The sequence below is a fragment of the Haliotis rufescens genome, unplaced genomic scaffold (genome assembly GCF_023055435.1).
Source record: "Haliotis rufescens isolate VD_foot unplaced genomic scaffold, xgHalRufe1.0.p SCAF_3, whole genome shotgun sequence".
Classification (NCBI taxonomy): domain Eukaryota; kingdom Metazoa; phylum Mollusca; class Gastropoda; order Lepetellida; family Haliotidae; genus Haliotis; species Haliotis rufescens.
The window spans coordinates 1,506,605-1,534,448 of record NW_025964001.1 but is presented as its reverse complement, the minus strand read 5'-3'; the positions used below and the strand labels follow the sequence as shown (position 1 = coordinate 1,534,448).

Sequence of the window (27,844 nt, the reverse complement as noted above, 5' to 3'; positions counted from 1 at the left end):
CGGGTGGCCCAGTCGCCTAAGGCGCCGCGATTCGCTGTGCAGAGTTGCGTCCCTTGGGCACGCCAGAAACCTATGATTGTGGGTTCGAATCCCGGTTCGCCCCGATTATGTTTCTAGGTTTGTCAGCACCATACCCGTGCCCGTGGGTTTCAACGAAGTGGTAAACGTCTGAGACCTGCATCACTTTGGGCATTCCTCCCACATCAAGCTGACACGCCGTGATATAACTGGAACACTGTTAAAAGCGGCGTTAAAACCCAACTCACTCACTCACTCACCCTTTACGTTCATGTCTCCTGTTTTCGTGAAGAGATTGTGGCACCTAAGCCAATCGAGGGCTTTTCGGAATCTGTTTAAACTTAACTCGAACAAGTTTTGCATTTGAAAACTTTTCTGGGAAATGACATGTTGTCATATACATGTAAACGTGAAGTTTCTCCAGATTTCGAAGACGTGCTGTGTCTTCAGCAGAACACATTGAGTGAAATGAAGGGGAGAGGAGATGCGGGGTTTGTCTCGCATTATGATATACCTGCCAGCTAAGAAGCTTTATATCTAATCTAATTAAGAAAAGGAAGAAACCAACTGTTACTCAATTTAATTTTAATCATGATTAAAATTATGTAAAACATTATTCGAAGATTTGATACACACACATATATTTTCTGAAATTACAAAGTATGACAGGTTCTAATCCTGTTTATAGAATCAATCCACTAAATATTTACCTTCTTGTAAATCACATCTACATTCATCAGATTAGATACTCTTCCCAGGCGATTCATGATCACACACACTGACATCAATAAATATATGCGTTTCTTCATTGATCAACAGGATATTTTTTACAACATATGTTATCTAAATATAAGCGAGTACATGGTAGTGTGGCGCAATATACTATGAACAGCAGCCATATTACAATAAAACAAGAACTACAGAATAATCAAATCTATGTTATATTGCTGGTGCTAAAATATATGATTAATACAAAACAACTATTCACTGAAATAACTCGATTATTACTTCCTTGTGAAAGTACCGGAATAGGATTCGTATGTGCCAACAGGTGCTTGGGCTGTTATTGTGGCATGAATCTCTGATATGGTGCCCGGCACGTTGACTGTGACGTCAGTGTGACTTGTAGTGTACAGCTGCATGTAGTCGCTGTAGCCCATGCTGGAGCCCACACTGATGGTGTAGGTGAGGTGGTTTCTTCTGGGATAAAACACATCTCCAAAGGATACCGTCACACTGTCCGAGCTCCAATGAACTAATGCGTTCCTTCCTGTGTGTATAAACATGAATGAAACTGATAGAGACGAAGGTGTGTATGATGTGTAAATTCAAAAAGTGTATTCATGTCATTGTAAATGTGTGTATGGTAATTTATCATCCAAAACTGGCTCCCACAGGAGATATCTCTTGGGTGAGACCAAGCGATATCTACATTGTAGATATCGCTGCAATGAAAATGCATCACAATGCTTTGCAGACCATTGTGATGTCATTTGTTACCATGGCATCAAATGACATCACTAATGGCTTTGTGACTGAAGCTGTTAGCAGTACGTTTTACACTTAAGCCACTGCATATTCAGCGTTAGAAATTGGCATTAGTACTGCAGGCCTTTCAAAAATGCCCAAAGGTAAATGTATCCTAAGGACTAGTAGAAATTGGCCAATTTTAAGGGTTTTGCTATATGTTATCATTATGGGGACTAGTGGACAAACACTGTTAGTTTCTAACCCTGCATATTACTGTCTACAAATTGAAAAAGTTGGAAGAATGATGTTGGATGATAAATAAAATCTCAACCTAGTGTCTTTTTATATCAAATATATGAACATGAGTTGATAAACGTGGAAAAGCTTTGAGGCTTGCCGCACACGCGGACAAAAGACACTCGGGTCAGATTCTCTATTTACTTCAGTCAGAATACTTAAATTCTAAAAATGGAACATATGCTTAGCTACCATCGCACGATTAGTGTTGGCACTATATGTAGTGATGGTACAAGGTTCAACGGTACCTGTCAGTACTGGTGCTGAACTGTCTGTAGCCACTGAAGCTGATATTACTTCACTGATTTGCTGGCGCATGTTTACAGCTCGAACCATAGCTGTATAGTTCTCCCCATCCTTCAGCTGCATGCTTGACATCTCACAGTACCTCAAGGTGGTGTTCGTCCATACCTCAATGCCTGTTACCCGACACTGGTAGTGACTGACGGACTCCCGGTCTGGCCATGTCCACTGAAAAGCAAGAGAGGACATAATAGATTGTGGCACATCTTTCCCATGCTGGCTGTAGCTGTTCTGCACCACAAAGCCAACACTGCTACCAGCAGCCGATGGTGGTCTGAAGAGAATTTGTAGTTCGTCTGATGCGTCAAGCGAGCCCAATTCGACGTTGTTGGTGCACTGAATGTTCATGTACAGTCGGAGTCCATGGGATGGATGTGGAACAGGTATCTGGCAGGATGTACCACTCTCTGAAGTAACCCAACTATGGAGATCAGATGCCAGTCTCGTGTGACCTAAAAACACATATCACGTTTTCAGAACAATATGTTGTCATGACACATCTAGATGGAATACTATGCATAGTGTTGGCATACACAAGTATATACATGGAATATATTACAACACAAACTTTACCTAGAGCACACCAGCATGTATCAATTCCTGATTCTTTGTCTTCAGTTGACCAGGATCCAGATGCGTGTGTTGTTTCAGAAGGTTTGCTACCTGAATAAAAAAGTAGGACTTTTACATCTGATATTGTGGGTGGAGTATGGTCGAGCACAATGGGGTCAGAAAGATAATGCGTCCTCAGTCCGGCACCATTCTCAGCTATGACTGTTGTATAAACTGGCGTTCCATGGGGGGCGGTGACCTCCAACAACTGGTGGAACCCAGCTTCTGCTCGGCGAAGGGTCTGTAGCTGAAACCCTCCTGGTGTTGTACCAACTCCAATCTCTATGTTCTTTAAGCCGCTTTCAGGGTCCATCAACCTTGTGCAGATACCTAGTAGTGAGGGCGTAAGTTGTCGTGTTGTTATTGCATCTGACCCTTGTGTTCTCTCTTTGTCTGTGCATAGCTCCATTTCTATATTTGCATCCTGGAAGGTTTCTTTACTCTGAATAGTAACTTCTAAAACAGCTGAGACGGGCATAGTTTCTGCATCAAGTGTAAACTGGTATTCAGCACAGTACAGTGTGTGATTATATCTCAGAACAAATGGGATCTGGATGTGGATGCCACTCACTGAAAACAGAGCCTCTTCATGATTAAGATGATCACGCTGAATGGAAACCCTCACACGATAATGTGAACCAGAGTCTCGAGGTAAAGCAACTTTAAATACATTCAGGAAACCAGATGGAAGATCATTTTTCTCATAGGTCATGTTGGTGATTGTGATATTTGTGAAGTTATTACACACAAATCCATATGGAGGAGTCGCATCAAGTAACGCGGGGAGGGATGTTACTTCGTTACTGAGATGTCCAGCAAAATCCTCTGCTACTACAGACGCTGTGTAAACTTGTCCATGTTCTAGATTCAAGGCATCAAAGACAATCGAGTTCCTGAGTGTCAATGTGGCGTTAGCTACAGTATTTGATGAGTTGTCCTCCTTCAGGTGAACATGATACTGCTTCACACTTGAGTGATGGTCTTGAAATCCATGCCACGAAACACCGAAAGATGAGTTATCAGACTGTGTCAGTCTACTTCGATGATTTTCAGTGTTGAAGACGTGTCCACCAACTGGAATGTCTGCATCCACCACAAAACCGTCTGAGATGACAGTGGCAGACATGTTTAGGGAGTTGATGGCGCGAATGCCCACATAGTACTTGGTACCATGAGTCATATTTACCACGGGTAAGGAGATATCTGTGGTCAGGCCTACACTCTGATATGGCAACAGGTCTGTACCTGGATAAAATAAAAGCTGTTATAGAGATTACGAAAATAAATACGCATATGATAATATGAACGAAACTGCTATATTTCTCCAAAACGACCAGTATTTATTATTTACCAATCACATATTGAACTTACCATATTTTGTAACACCAGCCCAGACGCTGTACTCCTCGATGTTTGTTTGCGTTTCCTGGAACAATCCTTGCCAACAGGCAGTTATGTCACTGTGATTGCTGTGGAAGATGTCAAAGTCTCTGTTGCACGTTGAATCTGAGTCCTTCAGCGCTCTCCCTCTTCTCACAGAAGGGGGTGTGTGGTCGACTCTTATACTTGGGGATGTGAAGACTCTGTATTCCGAATCTGAGTACCAGGCCCTAATGTAGATTACATAGTCTTCTCCATGTTCAAGAGCTCGACCATATGGCAGACAATGAACAGTCTCAGTCCTCTTTCCAACATCATACCAGGTACTTTCACCAGCTGTAAATATTCCAGCCCCAAATGGTTCGTTGAGCAGCCCCATACTCCATTCATATCGTTGTATGTCAAATGTTGTCTCCCAATGTCCAGCAATACAAGACAGAGAAGGTATAGCATAGAAGCCAGATAGGTTACGGGCTCCAGGATATATTCGGACATCCGGATGCTTGTGTGATGTACTATTAGACATATCGTGACAGTCTACGGGTGTAGAAGGTGGATTACATTTCCGCTCAACCACAGCACATGTACAGTCGTCAGTGCAGTAGTGTGTGTCACAGGAGTGGCGCTGTAGTTCCAGTATTCCTTCACGTCCAGTCTTGGTGTTTGTTGCTACGACTGATACGGTAACTTTACCAACTGGACTCAGTAGAAGTGCAGAATTCTCAGCCCAAATAGATAAAACGATTTTCCCGCCATGAAGTGTCTGTGTTAGCTGGATTGTGCTTGACTGCTCTTTCACTGATGGATCATGGTTGACTGTGATTGTATCATGTGTTAGCTCGCCACCTTCATACGATGTTCCCACATTTATATGGTAGCATGAAATGTTTGATTCTGCATCTGAAAAGCCATACCAGGTCAGATTGACAAATGTTACTTCGGATCCATTGATGCTCATGGTTTGCCACGTTAGTGGTGGCTTAAAGCCTCCCAGTATCGGAGAAGTAGAATCAATCAGAATGTCGTTGCTGTGTGAGGTTGTACACAACCCTGCTCGGTTACAAGAAGTCACTGACAGTTGATATTTATCTCCATTTCTAAGTCTCTTATCTTTCTGTAGAATAAGTAGGTGATTTGTCTGTGGTCCTAACGTAATCTGTTCTACTGCTACTGCTGACTCGTGGTATGTTTTAAAGGTAAGTATGTGCTTATGTATTGGACTGCCATCGTCAATGAACTTCCACTTCGAATACAGGAGACTGTTATCCCATTGTATAGTGATATTGTCGGGTCCATCTGGTGCTGTTGACATGAACACTGGTCTGTCGATGGCTTTTGGTGCAGTGTCATCAACTTCAAAACTGGGTGAGACAGCCTCGACAAACAGACCCACGGGGTTATACGCTCTTACAGTGACAAACAGAGGAACAGAAACCGGCAGGTGCAGCCCACTTGCCAAGTAGGAATCGGAGAGGGCTGTGTTTGTGAAATTCATAATGTCACAAGAATGTAATGTCTGTCCAATACAACACTCAAAGTGATGGATTCCTGTCTCTGCATCTTCAAAACCAACCCATTTACTGTGGACATATGATCTGCAATTAAATATATAAATATGTATTTTTATTGTTGTGTCGGTCATAAGAATTCCAATAACGCTTGCCCCTGTGCATAAACGTGACTAATATGGGAAGACAACGAAACTGTCTTCTTTTATTCTAAAACATTCAAAGGATTTGCTTGAGTTTTTGCAATGTCAGAGAAGAACCAAGTTCAACTCGGTCAAAACATGTCATTTTTCAACTTTGTTCACCACAATCCAACCTGAACGAAAAACCCAATTCCTTGATATATGGAACATTTATCACCAAACATGGTGACCATAGCTATATTTACATGTCTATCTTCAGAGATATCAATATTTATCTTTAGGACAATTTGTCAAAAAAAAGAAAGCAAATACCCTCTGAATTTCCATGAAAAAAAAATATGTGAAATCTATGTAACATTTGGGTGTAAGCCACAAAGTCAAAAAGTAGATTTTGCCATGCGCACCAGTTGTGCCTTCATTCTTGCTGATCTGTTTTTTTATGCATAGGAATCGGAATTTTTACTCAGATTGTCAAAACAAGGTAATTTGGCCAAGAAGTATTACTGAATCCTGTTTCTGTTTACCAATGATCTGAAATCGTTAAATAACCATCAACCTCCCTGGACTAGAAATAAAGTAGTCAAGTGAGGCCTCCTCGTCCAGTTCATATTTACATCTATGTGTAGAGATTCAGAGTGACAAACACTCCCCAAGACTTTATGACAGGAAGGATGATTTAAGCTTTCCATTATTCAACTTTTACTTTATGTGGAGCAATTTCGCAGCAGCTCCTCCAGCCTTTTACTTTTCATGTTCAATCGAGCATGCTCTTCCTACATTTAATCCAAATAGCGCCATACGTCCCTTTCTCAGAAGTTGTTTGATCAAGGTTACAACATTCAAGGACTCGGTAAAGCTTTTAAAAGGTGGACAATTGACTTGCCTTTGCATGTGTTTATGACAGTGTCACTCGTTTGGCTGGATACGTTCACCTTTTCGCGAATACCCGATACCATGACTTTTTGATAGTGATTTATGAACACATGCTCATGATATAGTCGGAAACGTACAATGGACTGCTTTTATAAGAGACTTCATATAAATATACAAAGGATTTTGTCACTTTTATTGTCCTTTGCAAATTGCATTTGTAAAAAAATGTTTAGATAGGGAGGCTGATGCATTTGATGATATCCATGAGTGAATATATAGTTGACACAATAATTATCTCACTTGATACACTATAAATTTTTTTGAATCAATTCACCTGTGACCATGATATTTGTTATGAGTGTCAGTGTGACCGACAATAACAACACCAGCTGCAGGAGAGGATCCATCCATAACAACGCCATCAGAAGATGCAGTAACACAGAGCCCTGCATTGTTACACGCCTCTACTGTGCTGTAATACTTCACTCCAGGGTTGAAGGCATGTGTCCAGTTATAACCTGAAACATTATTCATATACATTATACTCTCATGTGTGTTCACATGTTAACAGAAGCTATGTAATACATTAACAGTTAATTAGAACAACTTTGGTGTTCTATACGTACTTGTCCGAAGTCCAACAGACAGAAGAGGCTGAACATCCAAAACCCCAGGTGAAGTTCCAAGTCCTATTCTGTAGCCCTGGATCCCTGAGTGAGGGTCGTCAAATCCAGTCCAGTGGCAGCCCAATTCCGTTATACTTGTTTGATAGTCTACTTCATTCTAAGAGAAATGACAAATGACGAATTTTATTGACATGGTAAGAAACTGCATAAACAAATCAAGTGATGTTCCAGTATCTGTCAAACGGAAAGGATAAAAGTGGAAACAAAAGGGAAGTGGGAATAAATCTACGTATCTGAATGTAATGCAGAATGTACCTCAATAGCATGTGGTGAAGTGAATGAAGTAAACGCCTATTCAATTTATCATTGGAGATGGGCTATAGTTTTCTTATTGAAATGTGACACACTAAAACAGACCATCACCTCAATGCCATCATAGCCATCTCGAAGAACACCAGCAAGTGGTCGGGAGTTGTCAATGATGAATGCCTTGGATGTGCAGAGAGATTGAAGCTGGGCATTGTTGATGGCCTATAATTTAAAGAAAGACAAAGAGAAATGTGCAGCAACAACGGTGATGTTCAAGCTTCAACAATATGCTTTATAAAACTATTCTTACTGTTACCTTGATTCTAATTTCATAAAGAGTTCCCTCAATAAATGTATCATCAATATGAATGATTGTAGATTTTGTTCCAGTGCCAAAATGTAGATGTAGCGTCTCTGTGTTGACTGGGGTGAACATATTTAGATGGAAGGACTCGATGCCACTTTCAGGGTCATGGATATTTCTCCAGTGGATGTGAAGTGTCTTGGTCCCCAAAAACTTCTTGTGCGGGAACAGTCCTTCAACATGGATCTCACCACATACAGGTGGAGTCAGGTCGGCTATTATTTCAGGAGAAATACTCTCTGTCATATGACCGACATGATCTTCAGCTGAAAAAATCAGTTTGATGGATTAGGTGTTCTGCGTATACATGCACAAATGATATAATATTCCTGACTGAAGCTTATTCTAAAGTGACCTCTTATACAGTTTTATGAATTTCTGCAAGATTGTCGAACTGTCGGATTTATTTTATTGTCGTTTTCGCGAAGATCTTTTATCATTACTATTAGATCGTGGTTCATAAACATATGCTTGTCGTACGAGGTGACTAACGGGATCGGGGGGTCAGGCTCGCTGACTTAGTTGATGCATGTTATCGATCCAAATCGCGTGGATCGATGCTCATGATGTCAATCACTGGATTGTCTGGTCCAGACTCGATTATTTACAGACCGCCGCCATATAGCTGGAATATTGCTGAGTGCGGCGTTAAACAACAAACAAACAAATCATACAATGTAAAAGGTATATGGCTATTATTTCCTTCAGTATAATCACCTTTGATGGTGACATAGTACACTTCCCCAGTCTTGATGGAAAGCCCCTCTGCTTGAAATGATGTGCGTTCACCAATCTTTGTCCATGGCTTGACATTTTGACCATGAGGATAGTTGCCTTCAAACATAAGTTCAATTTTAAACTTTATTCAAATGCAAACAGACAACATAGAACAGAACTTTATTACACCGCTATCATTCCCATTCATTGCATTCTCCCTTAGATGAAATATATAACTGAGTATGTTTAAAATGTTTCAACAGCTTCATACCTATTGCAATTGAATATGATTTTATTGCGTGGGCGTAGAAGACTCCATCTGGCTGCTTGTCAGAGAATCCGGACCATGTGATGGACATATGTGAAGAATCTGTGATAAAGCCTAATACTGTGTTGGTTACACTGACAGAACCTGCTACAGGAGGAGTCTTGTCCATCACAAATCCATTTCCACAAATGGTAAAAGCCAATCTTGATTCCTTTTCCTTATTTCCATTGACACTGGCACAGATGTAATAGAATTCAGCATCGTCAAAGTCTATCCAGCCGAACCTGACAAATCCAGTTTGTGTAAATTGCCATGCCAGGCATGATTTATCCGAGTCACAGTCATACACTGGAACATGTTGAATGCCTTTCATGATAAACCATGTGATGTTACGCCCAGCTGTATTGGTGATGATAGAACTCACTCTGCTGTTGCGGTTGATGAAGTCAACATCTAGCTCATGCAGCAGTTTTAACCTTGTGCCAAGACGTTCACTGTGGAGAATATCCTCGACATTAGCCAGACGTTGATCATCGGCTGGTAGTTCAAACAGTGCATGCTCACTGTAAGACTGAGCGTATGGGTTCAATGTCAGCTCCACACATTTAGAACCAAACTGCCCCGATGGGCAGAACACTCGTACACAAGTAAACAGCTTTTGATATGAGTGGATTGGTAGCCTCAGGCATCTTGATGTCTGAAATCAGAAGAAATACTTAGTCAACAATTCAATATTAGCTTTTTCATAATGAGATATGACTTATGATACATTAAATCTAGTCACAGATTGTTAAGATATGTCATGTGCATATGCATTGTGCACTGTTTATTTGTAACTGAAATATCAATTATATGTAATCAGACTTAATGCCTTATCTACCTTGACATTGAAAGAGGCAGGGTCGACTTGCATCCACGTTGTAACTGGACTGGAATCAGATTCTGACTTGATGATTGCCCACTGCATGGCGCAGCTCCGTGATATCTTTCGAGACTCTCCACACTCAAAACTTGCTACCTCAACAGATATATTTGTACAATCTCCAGATTCATCCTGTATTACAGAGACGATATTCCCAATCACAGGAAGTACAGATATCATCACGCCATCAGACAATTCACTTGAGAGACAGATGTGTCCATAGCAAGGCGATATAGAAGCTAAATAATGCTGTCCAGTTTTCAGATTTAGTTCAGTTAAATGTGCCATGCCCCTTCCTGCTCTAACCGTTGTTTCTCTGATGATATTCACACATGTTTCTGAAGATTCATTGTTACATGTCCTTTGCAGTAGGCGGAGATGGTAATGGGTGGCAAAATTCAGGTATTCACCATTAGCCTGCCAATGCAGTGTGTAGGATGCCGTTGAGACCTGGTAGTCAACATCCTGAACACATCTGTACATATAAATGTTTAAACTGCTTCCATTTGATAAACTCAGTTGGAAATATGGAATTGTTGTAAGAGGAAAAAACTGCACATGATAAGTTGAATTATCTATCACGTTGCTTTCAGTGGTGAATACATCGTCGGACAGAAATGTGAATCCTTTTAAGGTAGTGATATTTTTAACTACAGCACTATAGTGATGTCCAAGATGCAGTGGCTTGTCGAATGTAACGTTAACGATCATATGGTGAGAAAGGTTATGTAAATCAAGATCGTTAACCAACATCTCTTCATTCAGTTCACATGTCGGACCATCAAAAACAGAGATGGAATTTGGGGCATCTGCCACAATCATAAATCCATCTGATGATGAAACAGTCTCTCCACCTGAACATTTAGCTCGTATTGATGTGAAGTACCTTGCAAACAATTTGAGAGAGGACGAGTTAATGCAGGCAGTGAGGGTATCCTGCCTAGTGACAACTGTGAACCCTACCACGTCATCCATACCTGCTGATGACCCAATGCCGATCTCAAAGGTAACGTTTCTGTGATGCTTGAATCCAAACCAGTGAGCACAAGCAGAATACTGCTTAAAGAAGAAGTCCACATCTATCAAGGAGTCTACATCCGAAGGATCTACATCAACGACCACAGCTGGACCAGGAGGGAACCGCGATGGAAGACGGATTGAGTCAGTTCTTACAGTAGTAAAGTGGCCTGCTGAGTTGTAAACATACAACTCAAAGAGACACGTCTTTCCGAGTTCTGAATCCTGGTGCTGCAGGGGAACCAGTGGATACTGAATACAGCCAGCATGTCCCTCAGCTTTACACATCTTACTTGCCCCAGAAGGACTCTGCAGTATTGGTGTCACATAGTCCTGCTCCATAACTGTAAGAAACATCATACAACCTCTATACTATGCAGTTATCAAATGACTTGTGACACATTTCACCAAGACACAGTTTCTTGCAGGTACATCCGATTTTTCTGTGCAACCAGAGAAGAACTTTATATATACATATATGAATAGTAACTTGGTACATTTTGAAATTGAAATAGTATTCTTAAAACATTGCCAACAAGGGTTAACATTTGAGTGTAGACTAAAACACACTTATTAAAGTACTTAGTTAAATTTGATTTCTTCTCAAATGTTCTTGAAATTACCTAATGATGTTGTACATATCCTACAAACGTTACAGTTCTCTTGGAACATGGTCATAATCACTTTTGATGGTTTTAAGGAAAGTTTTTTGGTGTGTTTTTTTCAAAACAGTGCAAACATGATAGTATAATCCTTTCTATTAATAAATCCAAATCACATTGTGGTCCTGGGCCAGTTACCTCAGCTATTCAAAAGTTGAGTTTCTTCATTGTTTTCAATATTAAAACTGAATGTGACGAAAGTCATATTTTATGTTGCTAAATATTTATCCAGATGTTTTTAGGTTAATGCCAAAGTTAATGGACAGACAAACCATTGCAACAACACTGAAGCAATGTTGTGGCCATGTATGGGGGACAAATACAGTGAGGTCAAACTCTGCCCATATTTTGAGATGTTGTTTGTTTGTTTGTGTGTTGTTTAACGCCGCTCTAAGTAATATTCCAGCTATATGACGGAGATCTATAAATAATCGGGACTGGACAAGACAATCTAGTGATTGACATCATGAGCATCGATCCACGCAATTGGGATACAATAGCATGCATCAACCTATTTTGAGATGTACGTTCAAACCTGCACCTGATGCCTACCTGCTCGATATGTAACTGTGAATTGCTGATGTAGTTCTTCAGGATCATAGAATGTGTGATTAGTCCAGGTGACTCTGACATGATCCCCAACTATCTCTGGTACAAGTGTCCCGTGTACATCTGGAGGGGTGTCATCTATCATCACAGGACCGAGTGTCGCCACAGACGAGACACCAGCCTTGTTTTCAGTCTTGATAAATATGTAAAACTCTGTCCCACTGTCAAAACCAGTTTCATGACTGTGGAAACTTCTTTTCCTATGGGTAGGTTTATAGTCGGCCAGATCTGGTTTGCTGTATGTGGACACATCATACCCAAACCCTATGAAGGATTCGCGAATCTGGCTTTCACTTTCAATTATGCTCCAGTTAAGAACAAGCTTGTGAAACGGCACATACATTACAGTCTCATTCAGATATGGTAGATCCCTACACAGACTATCGGCTGTCTCATTGTTTATGTAACCTGCATGTACTGTAGGAAAACGCAAATTCCTATCTGTGTTGTAATCATGGCATCGTTCAAGGCACCGTGTCACCATTGGAAGCCTAGCCATTGTCATGTTAGAGTTGATTAGCCATATGTGATTACCAATACAATGGAGACTTGAAAGAGAGGCTGCCTGGTGGAGACTGATGTTTACAATGATCGGGGGAGAGAGATCAAATGTGATGCCATCTGAGCAAATAACAACAGAATAATCTAGAGCATTGTTAACGGCAACAAGTGAAGTAAAATATCTACCTTCTGTTGGGAAAACTAGGGATAAGCTTTCAGTTGTTGCTTTTTGAATGATGTTATGACTGGCATTTGTTTGCTTCTTCAATTCATGAATTGTAAGACATCTGTCTGCTAACCCTACGATGTAATATCGGATACCACTCTCATGATCTATGAAACCTTGCCAACTGATCTGTACATGTCCCTCACTGGTGTAATCTATGTCTGGACCGTCAATGCTTCCCTCTTGAACAACGCCAACCCGAGGAGGAGACTCATCAACCAGCACATCCAGGTGAGCAAAACTCTTTAGCCAGGCCTCATTAGTTATGGAGAGGGTGAAGTAATACTCTCTGTTGTGTTGTCCTGTATTGGTATTGTTGGCTTTAAGAGTGGTGCTGCCTAAGTTCAGTGTATAATTCTGGAATTCACAAGGCCCAACAGATGGACAGTAACAATCTGGCCCTCGTGGACAGTCCACCTGAAACCAGAAATATATAGATTAGCTTACACATGTTACCTAAAGAAGATACAAATTATGTAGTTTTGAATATACGGGATGTCTGTGATGCCCCATATGTTGTCTGATGTGATGTATGTACATGGAGAAAATGTCCATGACAGACATGGACAGAGATGTTTTCCCATTTCATGGTGACACATGGTCCTATGCACAGCGCACAGGTCACATGTCAGGTAAAGTTAAGAAACGTCGATTGAGTCCTTGAATGGGTGATTGCGTTTCAGCAGATTGGCTCTTGAGAGTTTTTAGGGCTTCGGTCCTGCCCCTAACTGAAGAACATGTAACACATGTGGTGTCTCCTTGGGCAAGTGACTAAGTTCGAAATGTGCATGTGTTCACCCTGCAGTGGATGGGTACCCGGTATGATGAGACGGCAATGTGGTTTGTAACCTTCTGAGCCTAACAGGCAGTTTTGACTGTATACTCCCCGGGGAGCTGAGAATGATTGTTGAGTGAACACTTATCAGGTGACTGGGGTAATAATAGCGCTTTGAGCATGCCCCTGTGTGGTGTGGAAATATGCACAATATAAATGGCCCATTATTATTTGCATTAACACATCTGATCTGCCTGGTTACGAAAATGCATGATAGAGCCAAATAAGGCAATGTCGATTTCATCGATTAGAATGAAACTCTAGATAAAATGAATATGAATCCCAAGAAAAAACATTTCACTATAATCCCATTTCATTTGTTTCCACAGTGACAAATTTGCATTACCTGATCATGTAGTTTCAGGACAGGAAGCGCCCCGTTTCCTAAATCTGATGCCGCATTAGTTGTCCCAAGCGCCCATAGCACAGATCTGAGCCCACTGTGGACATCCCATGCTCGAAACTGAAGAACCATCGTCGAAAGATCTGTGTTGTTGTGGACGTATATCTGACTCGTTCCCTCTCTCAGCAGCCAGGTATCAGCAATATCAGCCACACTCCTGTCTATGTGCACCACTACAGACTCCACTATGGTGTTCAGCATGATATCCTGGGCCTGAATCCAGACTTCATATGTTTCACCATCTGTCAGGTTCAGATTGAGACTCAAAGACTGGTTGGTAAAATCAGGAACGGATTTCCACAACGTTTCTGAACCATTGTTGAGACGCCATTGATATTTGAAACGTGTGATACCGTGGATATTCACAGTACCCATGACAGGTAACATGCCTGTAACTTGATCATATACACCTGATATTGCTTTGCTTGTGTCTGGTTTCACATGACAAAAATAATCATTCGTTATGTAATGATCATTATGATAACGTTCGTTCCAATCTAACTGAATGTTCCCATGGTGAATTTGCCAAGTATATTTGGTGTCCATTGACGCAGATGTGACCCTCAATACTCCAGTTGTATTAACCTCAAGTTTAGATGTGTTATCATACAACACAAAACGTCGCGCATATCGGACATTTCCAGCAACATCATGGACTTCCAAATATGCAACATACATGGCAGTTTCTGCAGGCAGTGGGACTGTAATATTGACATTGTTTCCTGTCAGCTTGCCTGATGTGAATACTTGTCTATCAAAGTCCACAACCTGTGTGTTCAGATCCAGGTGTTTCATACCATAAACGTCCACCTTGTAGTACTTCACGCCTGAGGCTTGTTCTGGTGCCCCATGTTCTGCGTAGGGGTCTACCCATCCTGAAATTCCTAAAGTGATGTTAGGAGATCTAGTGGTTCTGGCGGATAAAAGGAGGGGACTAGCAGAGTGACATGGGAACCTTGAATCTCCTTTACAGTGAACAGGAGAAATACTGTCATACTTGAAGCAAATAGTTTTTGTTTTGAGAATTGGCGTGAACTTCTCTGTGTCCAGATGATGCCAGGTAGAGGCACGGTAATAAAATGCTCCTCCAGAGTAAACATTCATCACTGCACATAACCTGAAAGTATATGAACTTTATACAATGCCATTTTCACAACATCCGCGGTGTTAAAAAGAAACCTGTAATGAGCGGTGCCCTAAATTGAAACTTCACGAGCAGGGCTAACTGATCAGCTGTTCAACCTAATTGTACCCTTACGTTAAGAGAAATTTACGTTTTAAACACAATACAACATCACTAAAATGGGTTGTTTATTACTTAAATAGGTCAATTTCATTATCCGGTTTTATATTAAATTGCTTCAAGTTTACCACGTGAATCAAAACGTGCATTGTGCATTGTGTGGCCAAGCTAACATGTAAAAATGGACGAAGTTTGGTGTCGCTGGTTATTGTGAATTTATGTGCTTTCTGTTGCATCTTTGTTACTGCCACTAATGTTAGCAGACTGCAGCAACTGTGAGACATGAATTATTGAGCTTACCGGGTGAACAACAGAAGCCGTTTTGTTTGACTACCGGATTTTGTTAAATACCTTAAGCTGAGTAACAGGTGAACATGTGTTTATGAAACTTTTCAAGGATTGCTCATTCCAATGTCCTGAGAGACATACATAATTCGTAGGGCACGAACGCCCGCCTAGGACAATTTTGCGACTGCTGTGGCGCGAACACCGTTGTCTAAGATATGGTAGACGGACACAGTGGCATCAGAGATGATAGACATAATCTTGCCTTATTTCTTCCCAGGTAATAATATTAAAAATTTCGACACGTTGAAAGAAACCTTTTCACCAAAAATGGATGTGGATGCGCCATGTTGTATGACAATAATGAAAGAACAATTTTACCAAGGATACGTTTCATGACGGGGGAGGTAATTTGAACAGTGCCATGACGTGACTCAAAAAGTGTACAGTAAAGACGGCGCCTTTAATCTTTTAGCGAAGTATCTTAGAAATTAGCATTAAAGTTAAGTGGCACAGCTTTTTGAGCATGTAAAAGGAGGACACGTCTCTTTCAATCAGAGGTTGCCTGATAAGATTCAGTTCATAACATGAAGGTGACTCTTTCAGAGGTATTCATACACACTTTATACTATGACAATCGTGATTATACACAATGAAGTTGATGCCTAGATTGGTCTGTTTCTTAATTTCAATTCCAGGTGACATTACATAATAATGGTCCATAACAGCATGTAAAATTACATACTTAACACGCACACATTCAATGTATTTTGTCAAATTACTATGATTATGTCCATATAACACCGCCACCGCTGATATGTTCAGAATAACCAGACTGTGGGCAATACTCAATATGACTGTTTTGTAGAATTGATAAGGATGTTATGTCTCAAAAGTATCATAAGGTACAATCGTCCCCCATGCACCAGCATGGTAGTGACACGTCAGTGACATATGAATCTGGCTATAAAGATTATCACATGTGTATTTTCTTCTTACCAATTGCATTTATAATGTCATTGCATCAGTAAGTAAGTCTAAGCCTAAGTTTAAACATTTAAGTAGTACCTGATACCTTATTATTTCTTAAGAAAACAAACCGTTCTCCATTCTGTAGGGAAGATGTTCCACTCAACACTCTTACGCATGACATATGTGTTGAAGGTTCAGTTGATGAGAGGTCCTTGGTACAGTCACCACCCCCTCTCAATGTGTTTGATGATAGAGTATGTTCCAAACCTTCAACAAATGGAAAAAGAGTAAAGGGGTATATGGCAGGTTAAGGATTCAAGTATTGGAGCAGACATTCAGTAACTCCGGGTAGGTCTTAAATGCTATTTAGAAAGTGGTCAAATGTAACAAATGTTATATTTGGGATAAAACTTTCTTTGTAAAGTACAGAATCTCGTTCTTTTGGGGGTTGAGTCATGTTTGGGATTCGAACCCACGCTGCCGGAGTGATGTACCAAAGAAAGTGTTATCCCTTGGATGCAAACAAGAGCCAATCGTTCACAACCGCATCCGACTATCACATGGAACAAGTTCAACCTGCTCTCGTTGTTGTATCCTTGACCAATCACGTTGCTGCCAATGTCTCACAGTTTGAGACCACTGACATCTTATGTCACCTTTCTACAACTGGTTCTGTGTCTCCGAAATTCTGCTGCATGTAACACTGCAAACACGAAAGCGTCCCTTTTCACCGGATATGGGCACTGAACGACCAGAGAGAACGATGTTATAAAGCTCCTCTCTTTTCTTAAGTGGCATTGTCAGTCGAGCTACAGTTGCGGCCAGCATTTCTATTTCTCTAGCTTTAATTGCTCAGCTCTCGCGTGTTAGATCACATGCCGTTTTACCGCGTGCTCGTAGCTTTTAGTGGAAATGCTGAATTCTACAATTCTAGGCACATCTTCTACTTCCTTGTTCGATTTTGCCATTCTACTACGCGTACTCGATTTCGCGGATGGTTTGCGGCACATACTTGATGTAACAATGTAAACAGTCATAATTTTAGGACCCGTGAACATTCCGGGCTAGAATAGGTCTTCCGCAACCCACACTTGACGTAAAAGCCGACTATGCTTGTCGTAAAAGGCGACTAACGGGATCGGGTGGTCAGACTCGCTGACTTTGTTGATACATGCCATCGATCCCAATTGCGTGGATCGATGCTCATGATATCAATCACTGGATTGTCTGGTCCAGACTCGATTATTTTACAGACCGCCGTCATAACGCCGGAATATTTCATTTTCCAAGAGAGCCACAGCTAACATAAAACTGTAGTTATTATGTCACTGTTTTAATTCAGTAAACAATATATTATTTGTTCATCAATAACAATTAAGATGAACATTGAATTGCAAATAACAATAAGTGAGTCAGTGTGTTTTACACCCCAGCCAAGGAAAGACCAACGCTGTCCGGTTAGATGGACAATCTACCAGGTTGCCGATCCTCATTTAAGTTCCCTGTTGATATTCATGGTGACGAAAAGGTCCATGTATCTGAAAATTTGGTTAATACATTCATAGTTAATATGCTTTTTATGCCCCCAGTTACCGTTCAGCTCAAAATGTTCAATGTTATGTCCATCAGTCCCCTACTTACACACTGATAATAAAATTCAAATGGATACTAGAACACTGTTCAGTTTAATGCTTTAATCTCTACTTGCCAAATCATTCTAGACTTGAGTTGGATTCCTTTTATTTAATTTATTCTCTTGGGTCTGGGAGACAGACATGTTGTACATGAGAAAGGTCTAACCGAGTTTGTAGTCATATTTGAGTTTAGGCAAAGCACTTCTATCAAGTTCCGTGATTATGCCCATACATATATATACAGTGTATAGCAAATACCTTCTCATGGACCCCGTTCATCGAAAGACGCCTGCTTTGAAAGATCAAAACCTACAGGGCTGACTTTCATGATGCAACATGGGTAACGTGAAGCGCTGACCATGGAACCTGAAGTGTCAATAACAACAAATGTCAACAGATATCAACATTAACAAACGAATGAATGTAGCAAACATTTGATAAACATCATTGGTTGTACACTCGTAGGAGTTTGCTTTGCATGAGACTACAATTTTTCATTTTGATGCAAAGGTACCATATGCCATGGTGTCTGATGCCCGTTGTTGTTGGGAACTGGTGAAACCGAAGGAAATGGTGGAGCTGCGAAACACTTGATGCACAATATCAGCTAACCAAAGGGACTGCATTATATGTTCAGTTTTATTATGATATAAACTGACGTCCAAAAGAAACTTTACCAACTGAAAATATATATTTCAGACAAGGTATAATTTATTTTCGATGAAGTCTATCTAAAACACATAACCTTAATACAACAATAGTGTATGCAGAAAATGTTAATCGTCTGTTACATGTTTGCGAGATAACACGCGAAAAAGTGAAAAACACGTGCACCACGGACAACTGCAAATGCACGTGCGGGTAAGGGTATAAAACGATTGCAACGGCAAGTCAGACATCCACAGTGATAAAAAAAAAACACACAGAAGAAATGCCACGACTCACAGTCGAACACCGTGAACGAGCCTTGGGTATGGTACAGATGGGAGCCGCCCACGCCCATATTGCACGAACCTTCGGTTGCTCCCGTGTTGCCGTTACCACCTTGATGCAACGTTACAGACAGATAGGGCGGACCGCTGACAGGCCAAGAACAGGCAGACCCAGGTCACAGGGTTAGGGATAGAGACTCAGGGATAATGGAATCAGGACTTTTAGACCATACAGAGGACAGCTATTGACAGCGCAACTTCGTCGTCTGCGATTGAGATGGGCCCGGACTGCATGACGTTGGCAACGACGTGACTGGCAGAGGGTTGTCTTCACTGACGAAAGTCGATTCTGTATGTTTAGGGCTGATGGAAGACAACGTACCGCCGAAGGGGTGAACGAACGGCGGCGTGTTGCGTGCAGGAGGTCGTACCATATGGTGGAGGGAGTGTCATGGTGTGGGGAGGGATCTGTGGGCAGGAGAGGACACCGCTGGTCATCGTTGACGGAAACCTGACAGCTCAGCGTTACATGGATAACATTCTTCGTCAAGTTGTCCTACCATTTCTCCAACAGCAGCCAAGTGGTGTCATTATCAGCATGACAACGCTAGAGCCCATACAGCCAGAGTTGTCACTAACTTCCTCGCAGCCAACAACGTCAACGTCCTGCCGTGGCCTGCACGCTCATCCGACATGTCCCCCATAGAACACCTCTGGGACTTGATGGATCGTCGTGTTCGACAACGACCACACTCTCCAGCCAACCGGCAAGAATTGATCTTGGCCCTCCAAGAAGTATGGCGTCAAATCCCACGTGACCTCAGACGACTGACTGACTTTTTCTGTGGGTCGAAGTGTTTTTGCGTGTATTGAGGCATTTGGTGGTCACACACGCTACTAATGACTAGTTATTGAACGTGAGCGATTGTTTATGTACACTCCCTATTGTCCATGGTTCTGAAAGCTCGAGTTTTGTACCACACCCAACTTTGGGGTGGTCTGACGTCATTCTCGCTCGCGGTATGATTGTCATTTTCAGTGTTGGTTATGTTGATATTATTATTGACCTTCTCAATACACTTTACTTTATGCATGTATGTTTTGTTGTTTTTGAGCAAGAGTGATTTTAAACTCTGGTAAAGTTTCTTTTGGACGTCAGTCAATGTTATGATTTCGTTATAATTTTCGTTGCGTCTTCGTTTCATTTACTTCATCAACATTCACTTTTCCATAAGTACAGACCATTTCGATAACGCGTGTTCCTCCAGTTTTCAGTTGTGGTTGATTACGTGTAGGCGCTATGCCTTTCTGCTGTGTTATCATGCTAGGTTAACATAATGACATAAATTGTTATCACCAATGTAAGCTATATTTATATATCAAACAAGGTAAGTTAAATTAGAATTTGAATATGTACATTTTCAATGACTGATCCTTAATTTGATGACAGCTCGAGGTTGATCATTTCCAACTAAACGACCCTGCTAATTTTATTAAACTGTTAGCAGAGCTAACAATGCTGACCCACCCCATGACTGTATGAATGGACATTTATAAAATGTCAGCACATTCTAATGTTGAATGAATCATAATTTTACATAGAACATTGTGTACATATATGTGTGTCAAAATGCGAATTTTGAAGTAACTGTACAAAAGGTAAAAAAACACAACTTGTAGAAAACTCCCGACTAAAGAAATTGTGTCAACTATGTTTATGCTTTGGTAATACATAAAAACCTCATGACTGTTGTACATTCTCTGAATCAGTGTTGACATTGAAATGATATTTTCTTTTATTCATATATACAAAGCCATTTCCACGTCATAGTTTGAAGGGATGTGTGTATTTTTCGTAGATTGCTGGAGAACGAACATTTAAAAAGTGTGTCAGTACTCTGGTTCATACTACGTTTAGCAATACCCTGACTTAAAATAATATTATACAAAACGGATCTTGAAATCATGACATGAATTTGAACCTGGCTCTCTGGTATCATAGAAACACTATAGGCTAAACGTCATAACCTGTTGCAGAAAAAAAGAGCCAAAACCACAAATAGAGACAAAGAGGAGACCCTTAACATTTGAATTGTTTGTTGTTTTCTCTAACGCCGCACTCAGCAATATCCCATCTATACGACGGCGGTCTGTGAATAATCGAGTCTGGACCAGACAATCAAGTGATTGACATCATCAGCATCGATCCAGGCAATTTGGATACGATGATATGCATCAACCAAGTCAGCGAGACTGACCACCCGATCCCGTTAATCACCTCTTGCAACAAGCATGGGTTGCTTAATACCAATTTAACCCGGAATCTTCACGGGACCCTTAACATATGAATATACTGGTATATGCATATGGACATATAAATGGAAAAGGTCAAATGACGAACCACATGTAGTTATTTGTTTCACTCCATATAATATATATCGCTGTATTTGGCATTTACGCTCAATAGAATATATTACGTCGGATACTCGAGATCCGGTATTCTCTGACGTTGATGTTACAATAATAAAGCCCAACCCCCTTGTAACAAAAAGTACTTTTTAAGTGCAGCATTATTACTTTAATTAATCAGGGTTTTAAAAGATCAACGCCGACATAACCTATACACCAGGGATGAAAAACAAATTTGTCAAGATGCAAAAACTGATATGTTTAGCAATCGCTAATAGACTCTCAGAATTTAAAATTCTAGACTTGCAAAACAATTATAGACTTATACTCGACACCTGTTTACACCTATCACCTACTACTCACAACTCATTACTTCCCTTACACAAAGAAAAATATAACGAGAAATGCGGAAGTGTATACTTCTTAAACTGCAAAATTATTATTTTAAAACAAGTAATCCCGTGTACACAAGCAATCACATATTTGATTGTGGTTACAAATTGTGTCGTAATTGTGTAGCTTCTGTGGAGTTACGTAATAATTGTCACGAAATAGGCGTGAAATGAAATACTTAAATACACTTCGCACGTGATTCTATGGGAAATGGGGGGTAAGGGTGTCGGGTAGAAAAGGGTGGTATTTGTAAGGCCACCTGTTACTGTTGCTTGAACTGATAGTAATTTTGGATATTCCAAGGCTAGACAAGACTAGAAATAACGTCATCGGGCGTATAGATGCTGGAATCTCTGTCCTTGACAGATATGAACGGTATGGGTCTACACGAGATCGGTCAAGATATAGCAGATCAGGGGCGGTCGGGTAGCCTAGTGGTTAAAGCGTTCGCTCGTCACGCCGAAGACACGGGTTCGATTCCCGACATGGGTACAATGTGTGAAGCCCATTTCTGGTGTCCCCCGCCGTGATATTGCTGGAATATTGCTAAAAGCGGCGTAAAACCATACTCACTCACTCACTATAGCAGACCAATGATGAGTTCACCTGTGTCTTCCATCTACGTCATCGGACCGTTCGAGCGACTAATACCGCCTCCGACGTTTCGGCGCAAACAATACGTAGTCTTCTTCTTGAGTTTGGTCTTCGCTCAAGAAAATATTTTTTGTACCAAATGACATCGTATATATATTATGTACAGTACAGAACAGCCCAGTTCGATTGATTATCATAAGCTGTCGATCAGTCAGCAGTGTTTTTCACTACTGTCTACAGAAACAACGTAAGCATGCTGATGTAGACACGGCATGTGAGAACGTCAATGTATTGTTGTGAACAAGATTAGTTTAATGAATATTGTAAAGGAAATTTGAATAAGAATAAACACCTTCAAATCTGACACTTGAACCATCATTTCGTGAATGGAAGAGATTCGGGTTTAACCGACTTGTAGCTCGCAAGGTTGATACAAGTACATATTGAAAGTTCATATGTTTTATGTTAAATATATATTTCTTGACGTAGAGACAGTGCGTGTGCCTACATTGTGAGAATGTTGTATGAAATATGTTCATTAGATATCGAAATTGCTAGATAACGAATGATACATTATTGGGATTTTGCCTTTTTTGTGCCTATTTATTAGGGGGTTTCATCGTTCAATATCCGGGACTGTATCAGCCTGCTTGAATAGTGAAAAGAGATACTGTGATCTGAGCGCATTGTAGGGGTGTGCACGAAGGGAGTTAACTCTGCTCTCATTCGAAACTAAACGTGTTGTAGAGAATATGTATTGCGTCCATCAAATTGTATAATTACTATTTTATGAATTTCAAGTAATTTTCATTTACTTTAAACTCGCTTAGTGAGACTATTTCTCAGGTGATTTGGGTTGTTATCGCAGTTTTTTGGACATGTCGAGATCACACGATTGTGTGATTTAATCACAATGTTCCACTGTTGACTTCATAGAACAGTACAAGCTTCTAAAAATACAAGTAGATAACACTGAAGAGAACGTCTAAAACAGGATGGTCGTAACATTTGTACATACAAATTGTGGTATCTACCTGACAGACTCCTCTTTGTAACTGTCACCCTGCCACCCACAATGCCGATTAGGGTCCTGGTGATATACGCAGGCTGAGGGGAAGATATTTTCCTCTGGAATTCAGATGTGAGGCTGAAGGACACTGTCGTAGGCTGTATGTTGATGAAGACGCCTGACATGGAGTCACAGGCAGTGCTGCTGTCACTGCTGGTGCTGTTCCCAACGTTCTTGTGAATGTCTTCTATTCCAACATTGCAGGTGAGCAGGTCTGCCGTTGCGTTAACTAGAACATAATTGCAAGTGGGATCTATGCATTGTGATGATAAGTATTTATAGCTGGAATGCATAGAGACAATAGTGCACAAAATATATCACCATAATTCGGCATGATATCACAGCAAGGCTACATTTCTTTGATACCATTTCATTCGTACTTTAAGCCCCAATTATATAACTGGCTAATTTGCACGAGTAGGTGATCGATTTTATTGCAAATTCGTTCTTAATGTTCTCAATTTTATTGCAAGTCGAAGATAACACAATTCAACAGACTAATAATGATGATAATGTGTACGTATATTGCGCTAGCCTCCATACACTCGGTGCATGTCCAAAGCGCTATAGCTGAACAATAACAATCAATCTATGTAGATAGAAACGTGAAGCGGTACGTGACTGATAAGTGTCAGGTATGCTGGTGCAAGGCTTGTTGACAATTGTATGTAGGAGTGCGGTCGGGTAGCCTACCGGTTAAAGCGTTCGCTCGTCACGCCGAAGACCCGGGTTCGATTCTCGACATGGGTAAAATATGGCAAGCCCAATTCTGGTGTCCCCCTCCGTGATATTGGTGGAATATTGCTAAAAGCATCGTTAAACCATACTCACTCACTCACTCATTTGTATGTAGGACAGAGAACTTCATAGTCGATCCTGGACTACATGGCACATAATGCATTTCTGACTATGACTGAACCTATTGTGTTTGAACAAGCCGTACAATTCAGCCATAAATATAACGACTATCTATGGCTAGGTTTATTTATATTGTTTATATACGGTGCAGTGAGCGGCTAGAACTATATGCATTTACCGCTCAACCAATCCCTCGTGGCCAGAGAAGGCAGAAACTGAATTGGATTAATTACTAAGAAAGACATAGTCTCATATAGACCTTTAAAGCATACGAGAATACCAAGACGTCCGCTGGTAACTTAAACCAAAACTGTAGAGTTCTCTTACTGTCACACTTGGACTTTCCTGACTTCTTGAATCCACTCTCGCAAGCGCAAGACGTCGTTAGACCGTCGTTACAGTGACCTGGCCAGCACCATCTATTGCTGATATAGGAGCAGGTAGCTGAAGTGTAATACGAAATGCTTAATTAAATGCGACAAAACCAATTCCTAAATCTATACATAAAGCAGAGTCCATTGTACGAGTCTGACTGTATCTCAAACACGTGTTTATCAATCAGTATAAAATAGTCACGATACCATGTGTCACCGAAACGATGAGCGTATCCTGCCCCATCGGTGACAACCGTCACAAACAAAGAAGGGCAAGTAAATTGTTCACCTGTAAAAACACGGTTGGTTGGTTGGTTGGTTGGTTGGTTTGTTGTTTAACGCCGCACTCAGCAATATTCCAGCTATATGATGGCGGTCTGTAAATAATCTGGACCAGACAATCCAGTGATTAATATCATGAGCATCGATCCACGCAATTAGGATCGATGACATGCATCAATCAAGTCAGCGAGCCTAACCACCCGATCCCGTTAGTCGCCTTTTACGACAAGCATAGTCACCTTTTACGGCAAGCATGGGTTGCTGAAGACCTATTCTACCCCGGAATCTTCACGGGTTTAAAAAAAACACGTAAGTAACGTTAATTACTGAGTAAGAAAATAAATTGGTTACATAGAAACAAACATTTTCTGAGGTGAGGTGAAATGGGGTTTAACGTCGAGTTCAAGATTATTAATCTTATATAGGTGTGCGTGTGTGTGTGTGTGTGCGCGCGCGCGTGAATGTGTGTCTGTCTGTGGCTTCTTGTGCAAGTCAGAAGTAATGCCGATGTTATAGTACTAGCCCACTGAGATACCATGCCGCAGTTTAACATGAATACCCCACTCAGACACAGTATACTGACTCCGAACCAACCAGTCCTTGTTTGAGCCCTGTCATGCCGAGCGTCAGGAAAGGTAACAACAAATTCCATCTTTTAACGTCTCTTGCTATGACGCAGCCGGGGATCGATCGCGAGACCCCGAACTTCCGCTCTTCGGGCGGACGCTCTGCCACTAGACCATGAGGATGGTCGACATTTTCTGAATGGAAATGCAATGAATTGCGTAGCGATGATAAGACAGACATTACAGATAACAACCATAACACTCTACTCATCCACTCACTAGTTTTCATCTATTAGATGAGGAAATGTAATTGTCAGTCCGCCTAGATTCCCTTCGTGTGCTCTTTCACTATCTTCTGCAGCATCACACTGATTAAACTGATAATGTACAGTTTAGTGGTTAGCGTACTCGTTGATATATGTTTTTATTCTGTTTAATCTTGCTGAATAAAATATCATTATTCATAGCAGTTCGAAAGTACATACATGTACCATGAACTAAACAATTTCACTATTTCTCTTCTCTTTGGTTGTTTTTCCCCTTTAACGTCCCTTATGTTTCATCCCTAAGTCGCCGTCGTATGGCAGGAGTACTGCTGCGCGGCGTTAGGCAACAAACATTTACTCTTTATGGAAGCTGTGTGGGTGAATGTGTGCTACTGGTAGAACAGGACATGTTTACCCTCTTTGCCAACACTTGGATTCATCACTAATTTTCAGTGATCTATTGATTTAATAACATGTCAACTTTGAATCAATATTACACATAGAATCAATTGGTCAAAAACATTCCATCACGGCCGTAATATAATAATTTTAAAACAAGCAATTAGTAAAATGTATTTTAAAGTTATGATACAGGCTACGGTGAGATATTTGAAATTTGACGAGAGCTGACAATGTCAGTGTGTTTTCATTATTATTTGCTGCTGAAGTCTCATCTGTCTTTGCGTTTTACAGCTTAAAAAGAAAATTCGTATTTGGGAAAGTATTTTGTGCAGATACTGGAATGAAAATTGATTTCACTAAAACTAAAATTGCCTTTCGAATTGGCGGGGTACCATCCGCAGAAAATAATATGTTCCTGAATAGAAAAGAAATAGAAGTTGTCAACATAAATCTTGTTATGGTTTTCAAACAAAGGCTCGAACATGTGTAGTAGCTCAAGTGTGAAAAGGAGTATTCTCAATCAACAACTACCAGAAATATTTTTGGTGTATTGATCTTTATGATCTTTGTGACGTGTCTGATGCTGTGATTACACGTATTCCGTGCTACGGGTCTGAGGTATGGGGAACTACTTATTGTAGCACCTTTTGAGTGTGCTCACTAGATGCTACAAATCATTTCTGAAAGTTCACAAATATTTCATCAACAACATGGTCCTGGGAGAGTCGCCATGCAGTGTCATCGAGATCAATCAAGTACTGGTCTTCCCATCATATCTCCACACTCATACACAAAGACACATACACCCACATACATATATATCATTATATACACACACACACACACACACACACACACACTCACACACGCACTCACCACCAATCATATAAAGTGATGAAGGATTCTGGATGACAATGATAAAAGTACATGGACAAACGTTTGGTTTAGGGTTGGAAATAACGTCACTAAAACATATGCACTTTACAGCAGATGCTTCATGACTAACTGTTCAAAAGCAAATGTCTAAATGTTCTCACAATACAGCAGTCATACAGTATGCCGCTGAGATACCTACATCGGTAAAACATTGTAAAATGTCGTCTTACCTTCCTGACAGCATGTACCTGTCCATCCCTCTCTACACCTGCACCGGTCACCATAAGTACCACCATTGTAGCATATTTTGTTGCATGCTCTGGTGTCGTCTGGGCCGCTTGCATAAGAGCCGCTGTGGCACCGCTGTAGACAGTTGTCAAAAGACTCGTCATGATTGCAGCAAAGATGCAAGGTCCTACTTTGAGACCCACCGCCACAAGTCCGGCTGCATTCGCTCCAATCGCCTGGTGTTAACCAGGCACAGTTAGGATGACAGTGAGAGGTTATCTCAAGACTTAGTGTTGAAATAATAAAAATTATCAAAAGTAGAGTCATTCTAGTATTGACAGAAACATATGCTACGTCAAAATCAGCATTAATCGTACGCGAGTGATAGCTGTTGTCCC

General features: G+C 40.8%; 1 protein-coding gene across 2 annotated transcripts; it reads right to left on the bottom strand.

The window, feature by feature from the left end:
* Window positions 1–586: 586 nt before the first annotated feature.
* LOC124148456 lies at window positions 587–27,844 on the bottom strand. Of its 2 annotated transcripts, none has more exons than XM_048403540.1 (17): window positions 27,449–27,844; window positions 24,780–24,896; window positions 23,560–23,823; window positions 16,692–16,830; window positions 14,007–15,180; window positions 12,042–13,242; window positions 9,760–11,171; window positions 8,892–9,585; window positions 8,621–8,737; window positions 7,856–8,169; window positions 7,654–7,761; window positions 7,231–7,387; window positions 6,939–7,122; window positions 4,072–5,675; window positions 2,662–3,945; window positions 2,034–2,540; window positions 587–1,288 (listed from the first exon to the last, which is right to left on the bottom strand). In XM_048403540.1, the coding sequence occupies exons 1-17, from the start codon at window positions 27,771–27,773 to the stop codon at window positions 1,023–1,025; spliced, it is 9,867 nt and encodes a 3,288-aa protein (XP_048259497.1). In that variant the 5' UTR covers window positions 27,774–27,844; the 3' UTR covers window positions 587–1,022. The 2 variants fall into 2 exon arrangements, with proteins under 2 accessions (XP_048259497.1, XP_048259498.1); XM_048403541.1 differs by having other exon boundaries at window positions 9,769–11,171.